At 47.6% G+C, this 10,327-nt stretch overlaps 1 protein-coding gene across 1 annotated transcript; it reads left to right on the forward strand.

Moving 5' to 3' along the window:
• Positions 1–1,180: 1,180 nt before the first annotated feature.
• On the forward strand, positions 1,181–4,295 carry LOC308155662 (histone H2A-like; the record flags this gene model as incomplete). Its single annotated transcript, XM_080529036.1, has 3 exons — positions 1,181–1,450; positions 2,227–2,351; positions 4,097–4,295. The coding sequence occupies 3 exons, from the start codon at positions 1,181–1,183 to the stop codon at positions 4,293–4,295; spliced, it is 594 nt and encodes a 197-aa protein (XP_080385162.1).
• Positions 4,296–10,327: the final 6,032 nt, after the last annotated feature.

Below are 10,327 nucleotides of genomic sequence, written 5' to 3' on the forward strand. Positions count from 1 at the left end.
GGGCCTTTGTGGTTCTATAGTACCATGATGTTACGGCATAGTCGAAGTGACATTGAATGAGAGCTCCTGATAGGGTCCTCAGTGTGTTTTTACTGACAAGTGAGGATATCCTGTACAATAATCTAGTTCTATGGTTCACTTTTTTGATTACTTTTGCTGCCATTTTATCTCCGGAAAGATTTGCCTCTAAGATGGAGCCCAGGTATGTAATATCCTCTTTTCTTGTGATATTAATGTTACCCACTTTTATTTTGAAATTTACAGCCTTTTTGAGTTTAGATGGGGATCCGTATAGGATGGTTTCAGTTTTACCTAGGTGTATTGATAGTTTATTGTCAGCTAGCCAGATGCAGATTCTACTCAGTTCAGTGCTTAGCGCTTTTTCCACCTGCAATATGTCCCTGTCAGAGACCAGCAGAGCCGAGTCATCCGCGAACAGGAACAAATTGCAATCACATGCTGATGACATGTCATTCACATATATTAGGAACAGTAAAGGTCCCAATATGCTTCCTTGTGGAACGCCGCAGGTCACTGGGAGGGGGGGGGACAGTGTTCCGTTCACACTAACCACCTGTTCCCTCCCCTCTAAGTAGGATTGCATCCAGCTCACCGATGTTCTATCGAACCCAATTGCTTTCAGTTTATCTAACAATATGTGGTGATCTACTGTGTCGAAGGCCTTCTGGAGGTCCAGCATGACCATGCCGCAGTACTTGCCCGAGTCCACCTCATGGTTGATGTACCTATCAACCTGTTCATAAACTATTTTTTCCATAAGTTTCGAGATGGAATTAAGAATAGAAACAGGTCGGTAGTTGCCTGGGTCTAATTTGCTTCCTTTTTTATACAGTGGGGTTACCCTTGCTATTTTAAAGTCAAGGGGGACGTGTCCCTGTTTGATGGAGAGGTTTATTATGTGGGTGATGATTGGGGTAATGGAGGCAGCTGAGTCTTTTAGAAATCTGGCTGGAATATTGTCATGGCCCGTGGCCTTTTCTGAGTGTAGAGCGCCCAGTTTTTTAAACACCTCATCGTTTGACACCATGGAGAGTTTAAAATCATCTTTGCGTACACCCAGTTTATTGTAGAACGCACGGATGTGCTCTACACCATAACGCCCTGAGTGGGGTGGTAGATTGTTAACTAATTTAGTTTGAGATCCCGCTAAACCGTCACCATGTCAGGAAGAGGCAAAACCGGAGGCAAGGCCAGAGCCAAGGCAAAGACCCGCTCTTCTCGCGCTGGGCTTCAGTTCTCAGTGGGCCGTGTCCACAGGCTCCTACGCAAAGGCAACTATGCCCAGCGTGTGGGCGCCGGCGCACCGGTCTACCTGGCCGCCGTGCTCGAGTACCTGACTGCTGAGATCCTGGAGTTGGCCGGCAACGCCGCCCGCGACAACAAGAAGACTCGTATCGCGCGAGGATATCGAGGTGGTGAAGACCTACAAGTACCTGGGGGTGCATCTGGACGACAAACTGGACTGGTCCACCAACACAGAGGCACTTTATAAGAAGGGTCAGAGCAGGCTGTACTTCTTAAGAAGACTTAGGTCTTTTGAAGTGTGTGGAGAGATGCTGGCCATGTTTTACCAGTCTGTCATGGCCAGCATTCTCTTCTACGCTGCAGTCTGCTGGGGGGGAAACATCACCAAGAGGGATACCGGACGGCTGGACAAGCTCGTAAAAAAGGCGGGTTCAGTGGTGGGAAGGAGCCTGGACTCTCTGGGGACGGTGGTGGAGAGAAGGACTAGGAGTAAGCTGCTGTCCATCAGGGACAACCCCAACCACCCCCTCCATCATGTCCTCGCTGGGCAAACCAGCAGCCGCCGCAGAGGGCGGTTCATTACGATCCGCTCCCGGACGGAGCGATATAAAAAATCATTTATCCCGGCTGCACTAAGACTGTTCAATGGCAACTAAAGTAGCAGTCGGGGTCAAGGCTCCTGAATCTGTATTTATTATTTATTTTAATCACCATCATCACTTTTTTAGTATTTTAATATAAATAACTATAGCCATCCTTTTAATCCACTTTTATATCAGATCTCACTGTTTTTTATATACTGTACATGGCTGGCCCAGTGTTGCTGTCTGTCCTTTATGTTGTGTTGTGTTGTTATGTGTGGTTTTTAGTGGAGTGGCGTGGCAAAATGAATTTCCCCACGGGGATAAATAAAGTATTTATCTATCTATCTATCTATCTATCATCCCCCGTCATCTGCAGTTGGCCGTCCGTAACGACGAGGAGCTGAACAAACTGCTGGGCGGTGTGACCATCGCTCAGGGCGGTGTGCTGCCCAACATCCAGGCAGTGCTGCTCCCCAAGAAGACCGAGAAGGCCGCCAAAAAGTAAACGACTTCACCTCCTCAACCCCAAAGGCTCTTTTAAGAGCCAACCACTCCTCTCTCCAAAAGAGCAATGCATCACTCCATCCTCTGTTTGTCTGCGCTGTGAGTCTCATGTTGTGAAATGTCCTCATTCTGTCATGTGCGCGTAGATGAGGCAGAGGACACGCACCTTAATACACATGGCTACAGAAACATTCCTCGTTATGTCACTTTCAGAATGTTTTCTCCTTCATGAGGTTTTAAAATCAGAATCGCTTTTATTACATATTGTACTACAAGTAGGCATGGGCCAGACACAAAACACGATAATAATAAGTAAAGTAAGTCATACATCAATCATACATTGCTAAAGTAATAAAGTACAGTGGTTTCAATAGTGCAAAGTACGATGATATGAAATGCAATATAATATAATACGGTATTAATTTACTCCAATGGTATACATTCCATTCCATTCCATACAAGTAATCCAGTAGTGCGGCAGTGGCGGCTGGCCGATAGAGGGCGCTGGGGCGCCGCCCCCACCTTCACTTCCTAGTTGCGATTTGTAAACGTTTTTTTTTTAAATAAACATTGTTTATTCACAAAATGCGGCTGATATTCTGTCGGCGCCTATCAGCATTCATTAAAAATCCTCCAATACAATAAACATTTTTATCTGTGTGTGTGTGTGTGTGTGTGTAAAACTAACTGTTAAAATACATAGGGGGAGAACGCGGGGCGCCGGTCTTTGCAAGTCTATGCCAGGACGAATACTTTTCGCTTACACGTGAGCTGTAGCAGCGCTCCAATTGGCTGTCTCTATTTCTTGGCCAGGACGCACATTTGTGCGCCCTGGCCAAGACATCTCCGGTTGTATTGCAGACAATGCATTATGCTGAGGACTCCCGACTTCCGGTTTTCCGGACTTCGGGCTTCCGGAGTATTTTAAATGAACATTCGTAATGTCTGTCTCTGATGTTCATGGTCAATTAAATCAGCCTATTTGGTGCAACTAATAATGTTCCCGCTAATGGGTTAACCAAGCAGCCTCGCACCTAACGTGCAAGCACCTATCTTCGAACTATTCATAGCAATATGCGCGGGGCAAGGCGGAGGTACGGGTAAACACGGCTCATGTTCTGTCATCAAAGGTAAGAGTTGGTTTTCTTTAACTCAGCTGATGCATTGTTGTGTTTCTGACATGGTCTGGTTGTGTTTCTGACATGGTCTGGTTGTGTTCTATATCGTGGAGCTCCGCCCCATAGGGGAGCTCTGCTCCTATTGGTTTACCCGCTACCTAAAGTAGCCAATGACTGAATTTTTCAATGCCTGCGCCCGCCTGGGGTGCTATATAAAGGGGCGTACTTCGCTCCATCATTCTCCCATTCGATCCATTTCATTAGACTTAGAGACTTACGGCAGGAGTTGACTTACGGCAGTGGACTACTTCGTGGACTACCTCCACCCTTTTAGAGTATCACTCTCACCGAAGTCATTCTAGATTACTAGTATTACTATTACCGGACACCGTCACCCGGGTTAGGGTTAGGGTTAAATCCCCTGTTTTATTTCCTACACATATTATTTTCTACACATATAATTATCGGCATTCACGGAGCGGTATGGCGGCCGGAGGACTCTCAAAGGAGGAGATGAGGAGCGTATGGAAAACGGCATTCGTACCGGAGAAACCAGCAAGGAAGCATTCAAAGCAAGAAAAACCTCCTCACTCATCACCCAAAATGCTCCTCTCCAAACCTGAGAAACATCAACACAGAGACCACAATAGATCACAATCACTACAGGAACCACAAGGAGACCAGCAGAAAACCACACTGTCACAACAACAACAACAACAACAACAACCACCACCCACTCAACCCCCCAAAGGCCCACGCCTGCCCCGCCGTGAGCAGCAAGCCACCAGACCAAAAGCCCCCAAAGACCGATCACCCTCAGTAGACAGTTTTATTATAGCAACTCTCAAAGATCTGGATTCACTACTACCCATCCCACCACCAGGAGGAATCACTGCACCAGCAAAGAGCACCCACAAACTACAAGTGACCAAAGCATCTAAGGAAACACCAGCATTCCCCACCCCCCTTGTCATTCCAACCAGCACTAATGCAGCACTAACCCCTCAACCCCACATCTCTGCCGAAACCCACGTCCTAGCCTTGCTGGATAAACTCCAACTACTACTCATTGAACACATTGAACTCAACAAGAACATCCAATCAACCCCACTTGCCCACTACATCCCTCAACTCCAAAACATAGTTGGACACATGAGCTCAACCCTGGTGAATGGCAACCCTATGGAGACACCCCTCGTACCCCCCCACCTGCCCACCTACTCAGAGACTGTTCACCAAAACAAGGACAAATATAGTGATAATTTCCCATCCAACCCCAAGAAGAGAGCAAAACCAGACCACCCAGAGTCACCCAAAAACCCCTCACTCATACCAGTAGTGTTAGACAATATCAACCACGGCACCTTTACCACCAACAAATCCATCTACGAAGAATTGATCCGATGCAAACCAGACATAAAAATAAAAAAATTAGTCCGCATGCAACGAGGAGGCATCCTCATATTCACACACGACATACACTCCATAAACTCCCTTCTCTCTCCCTGGCCCCAAGACTCATTCCAGAACTCAACAATTACATACCGCCCAGCAAGAAACGCCACACCAACCACCACAACTCATCATCAACAAATCAAACAGTTGATCATCAAAGGAGTCAACACTGGCATCGGCACTGAAGAAATTAAAGAAGAACTGGAAAAACAAGGCATCTCCATCACCAAAGCACACCGGATCATCAGCAGAGCCACTCAACAACCCACCACCTTCATAAGGATTAACCTCACAAACCCCACAGATGCACCTGGCCTCCTCCAAGAAGGTTTCTTCATGAATTACTTTCACTACAGAATTGAGAAATCCCACCCACCCCCATCCACCCAGCAGTGTTTCAACTGCCAACAATTCAACCACACATCAATGCAATGCAAGAACCCAGTCACATGTCTCAGATGTTCAGGTAACCACCACCACAAACAATGCACTAAGAACAAATCAGACTCCAAATGTGCAAACTGTGGTGGCAAGCACCCCTCCATCTCCAAGACCTGCCCCACCTACCTAGCCCTCACCACCACTGCACCAAGAAGTTCCCGGCCACAAAATCACTCAAATTTCCAGTTCCCCCCCACTACCGCCAATCCACTAAATCCCCAAACCATACCACCGACCCCCCAAGACCCCAGCACAAACCTCACCAAGCTACAGGATGACCTCAGACTGTTGTGCAAGGATGAGAACACAATTTTTAAAATCCTGGAAAGCGTTAGAAAGAACACCAGCTTTTTAAACAGTCCTGTCTTTTAACCTGCTCATTAAACTTATTTTATTTAAGTTTTTGAACCTTACTTTATGGCTACCACCTTTTTACACATTAATATCAGGGGAATAAGGAAAAACAAAAGCGAATTGAAAGTTATTCTAGCAGAGGAACAGGTCACAGTAGCCTCCATCAATGAAACCCTCCTCAGTAAAGACACACCTTTCAAAATGGACGGCTTTAATATTCTAAGGACGGAACGGCCAGCAGGCCATGGGGGCGGGGTGGCACTATTAATCAAACAGGGTACAGAATACAAGGAAACCCTTTTTAACCTCACACAAGAAGAACTCTCTAATAACGAATACATGGCAGCCACACTGTTTTTAAATCCATCCACTACTCTTCTCATCACCTCCATTTACTGCCCTCCTGGATCACAACCCTCTGAAAAACTTATCCACACCATCACTAATAACAACAGAAATGTACTCATACTGGGAGATTTTAATGCCAAGCACAAGGATTTTAACTGCAATACCACAAATAAATCTGGAACAGCACTGAAAGACATACTGGACACCACCAACCTCACCATCCTCAACAATGACGAACCCACATTCATCCACTCTGCCAACTCCGCCACGGACATACTGGACCTGGCTCTCTCATCACCAGACCTCTCAGCCACTCTCCAAAACTTCACTGTTAGCCACGACATTGGCAGCGACCACCTCCCCATCCTAACCACTTTCTCCCTCAAACTCCAACACATACCACAACAACCACGGTTCAACTACAAAAAAGCCAACTGGGAAAACTACAGGAAATACATCACCGAACAAACCACACAAATCACTCAGATCCCACACGACCACCACTCACTGGACCAGCTGGCCACACACATTGGATCAATCCTCACCAAGGCACGCAACACATGCATCCCGTTACACACTACCTCCAAACCACTGCAGCAGCTCCCAGCCCACATCCTACATCTGATCAAAAAGAAAAGAAAACTACGCAGACACTACTTCAAACACAGATCACCTGACACCAAAGCAGAAATAAACAGGCTCCAGAACCAAATCAGACAGCAGCTCACCCTACGCAAACAGGAAAAATGGAAGTCATTCTACAAAAAAATGGACAATGATTACAAAACCAACCCACGTAGTTTCTGGCAAAAAATAAAAAACATGAATGGCTCACAAAGCCAAAACAATATACCAACTCTAACACATCAAGACCAAATCATCGACAGCAATCAAGAAAAAGCAAATATATTCAGAAACCACCTTCAAAATATCCACACATGTCCCTCAGCTCCACACTTCAACCAGGACTGGAAAGAAACTGTTGACAAGGCCACAACCAATTCCTCTCCACCTCTCATCCCAGCAGCTGACCACCCACTGTCACAACCAATAACCCCCCACGAAATCAAAGCCCTCCTCAAAAAAATGAAAAATAAAGCACCAGGAGAAGACAATATTGACACCATCCTGATCAAACAAGCACCTGATATTTACCTGAACCTGCTCTCCCTCCTCTTCACTACCTGTCTCACCACCGGGCACTTCCCCTTACCCTGGAAAACAGCCACAGTCATAATGATCCACAAACCAGGTAAAGACCCCAAAAACCCCACCAGCTACAGACCCATCAGCCTCCTCAGTCACATCGGGAAACTGTTTGAACGCACCATCACTGCACGCCTCACATTGCACATAGAGCACACGGGACTCCTGGGCATTCACCAAGCTGGCTTCCGCAAAAACAGATCCACCACTGACAATATCCTTCGGCTGTCAGAAGCAATCACCCGCAGTTTCACCAAAAAAGAATTCACCGTGGCAATATTTTTCGATGTAGAAAAGGCATTTGACAAAATGTGGCACAACGGACTACTCTTCAAACTCCACGACAATAAATTCAAACTACCACTTCCCATCTACAACATAATATCAAGCTTTCTTCATAATCGTCAAATCAAGGTCAAAGTCAACACGTCCCTCTCCACCCCTTTCACTCCTGAAGCTGGTGTTCCACAAGGTGCAGTCCTCAGTCCCCTCCTTTTCCTCGTCTACATCTCAGACATCTACTACCCCCCACCCACCATTGGACATGTTTCACAATTTGCTGACGACCTCTGCTACTGGACTCATTCAAAATCCATTCCACTTGCTGCCAAAAAACTCCAATCATGCATCACTACAATAGAAACCTGGTCCAACACCTGGAGAATCAAACTCAACCCCACCAAAACACAGCTCATATTATTCACCAAAAAACCCCATCTCAAACCTGTCGTCCACCTCACCCTCTATAACACCCCCATCACCCTGGCCAAAGAGGCAAAGTTCTTAGGAGTCACTTTTCAAAGAAACATGTCATGGACCACTCACATCAATAACCTGGAAAAACAAGGAAATCAAAGACTCAACCACCTCAAAGCACTCAGCGGACACAAACACGGAGCATCACCAGAAATCATCCTCAAAGTTTACCAATCATACATCAGATCACTATTCGAATATGCAGCACCAGCCTGGACCACAGCTTCACAACACCAGTTCAACAGACTCCAAACCATCCAAAACAAGGCAATAAAAATGGCATACAGACTCCCGATGTACATCAGCACTCAATACATCCACAGCATGTCCGGACTCCAAACCATCAAACAAAGAAACACCATTCTCACTCAGAAATATATCCAACGAGCAATCAACAATCCATCACTGACGCAGTTAATTCAAGAAGCACAATGGACCACCGGAACACCTCTCTCCATAATCCTGCAAAACAATCCACCATAACCATCAACATCCTGACTGACAATATGATTCTATGATTTTATATTTTTATTTCATTTACTAGATAATAACCTCCATGCATCCACCCATAAGCACTATTGAGCAATGTTGGCCTTTTTCCTGTTGTCTTCTTCTATCTTCTATCAAGAGAAAAAAAAAGAAAAAAAAAACTCCTATGGAAGCCATTGGCTCCTCTACTGCTCCTCCCCTCCATCTACCATTGGCTCAGCTACCGCTCCTCCCCTCCATCTACACCTCCACATCCAAGCGAAACGATGGATAGGAAAGGGCACAAGCCCTGAGCTGTCCAATCATGAACAAGAACTATCATCATATCCATCATTCTCCCAAAAAGTTCAGCACGGGTTTATATCTGAAGACTGAGAAGGACGACTACTAAGACTGGAGGACCCGCCAGACTTTTCCCTTCAAGATGGATCGTCCGCCGCCTATGGAGAAGTTCCTCCAGGACGCCTGCCGCTGCGACTTCCAAGCAGCGGAGGACACTTTTCAGCGGAGGAGACTTTTCCCTTCAGCGATGGATCGTCCGCCGCCGACCACGAAGAAGTTCCTCCGGGACTCCTGCCGCTGCGATTTCCTAGCAGCGGAGGACAAGCACGACTTCTGCCACGTCTGCCTCGGCCCCGAACATGCCGAGGCGGCGTTGGTCGCCTCCCCCAGCTGCCTCCCCTTCCACCTCCTTTCCGTCACGGAAAGGCGAAAGAGGATGGCCTGGTTCAAGGAGAGCGTTCCCCTGGCGGGCGCTATCTCGGGGATGCTATCCGACTCGAATAGCTCTGCCGATGATGCGTCCGGACAGGCCCCAGAGCGGCGTTCTGGGCAGGCACCTCCCCAAGTAGGGATGGTCCCGCCCGCTCAGCCGGCCCTGACATCACGCCGCCCTCACCCAGCTGAGTGGTCGGTGCCGGTGTCAGAATCAGAAAGCTCTGATGAGCTCGGTGCGCAGGAGGCGAATAACATCGCCGTGTTTAACGCCGCCATTGCGAAAATCACCACAGACCGACCCAACGGTCTGTCTGCAGCGGAGGCGGAGCTTCTGAGCAAGCTCCACCTCTTCTTCTTCCGCCGTGGTGACGACTAGGCCGTCAACGGCTGCGAAACGGAGTTTTCGGCGTGATGCGGCACTGGCTCCACCTCTACCGACGGAGCCATGCCCCACTCGGCATCCCCAGCCCCCGCACGCTGACCACTGGGAGGGCCCGCTACGGTCCCCCATGGCAGCGTGACCCGGTTTCACGGGCGGAGGGGTCGGTAATGACCCCACCACAGTTTTTCCTCTTCATGGCTGCTACCTCATAAGAAGAGGCAAAGGAAGGAAAATCCCCACCTTACTTTTTCAGTAAAGGTGATTTTCCCATGTTATCTACCAGAGCGGAGACCCACCTGCCTTGTCAGAGTGTGGTCCAATCGCTACCGGTTAGAAACAAAGCGGAGACTGGCCCAGCTTACCAGCGTGTGGCCAGCTCTCTGCCTAGCGGACTAACCCCTATCACGACACAAAGGGGGTTAAACACCCCTGTCTGTAGTCGTATGGAGGGACCGTTATTTACATCAAAAACTCCTCCATGTCTATCAAGACCTGGCCCAGCTCATGAGCGTGCGGACAGTTTTTTGGTTATCAGGCATAATAAACCTACGTCGATAAAGGGCATTGTTACTCAAAACAAACACTCTTTACAGACGGCAAACCATCCCTAAGGAGGATTTTCCATGGTATCTACCAGAGCGGAGACCCACCTGCCTTGTCAGAGTGTGGTCGAATCGCTACCGGTTCGAAACAAGGCGGAGACTGGC

This window comes from Nansenia antarctica, assembly GCF_963989245.1.
Source record: "Nansenia antarctica genome assembly, chromosome: 1".
NCBI classification, from domain to species: domain Eukaryota; kingdom Metazoa; phylum Chordata; class Actinopteri; order Argentiniformes; family Microstomatidae; genus Nansenia; species Nansenia antarctica.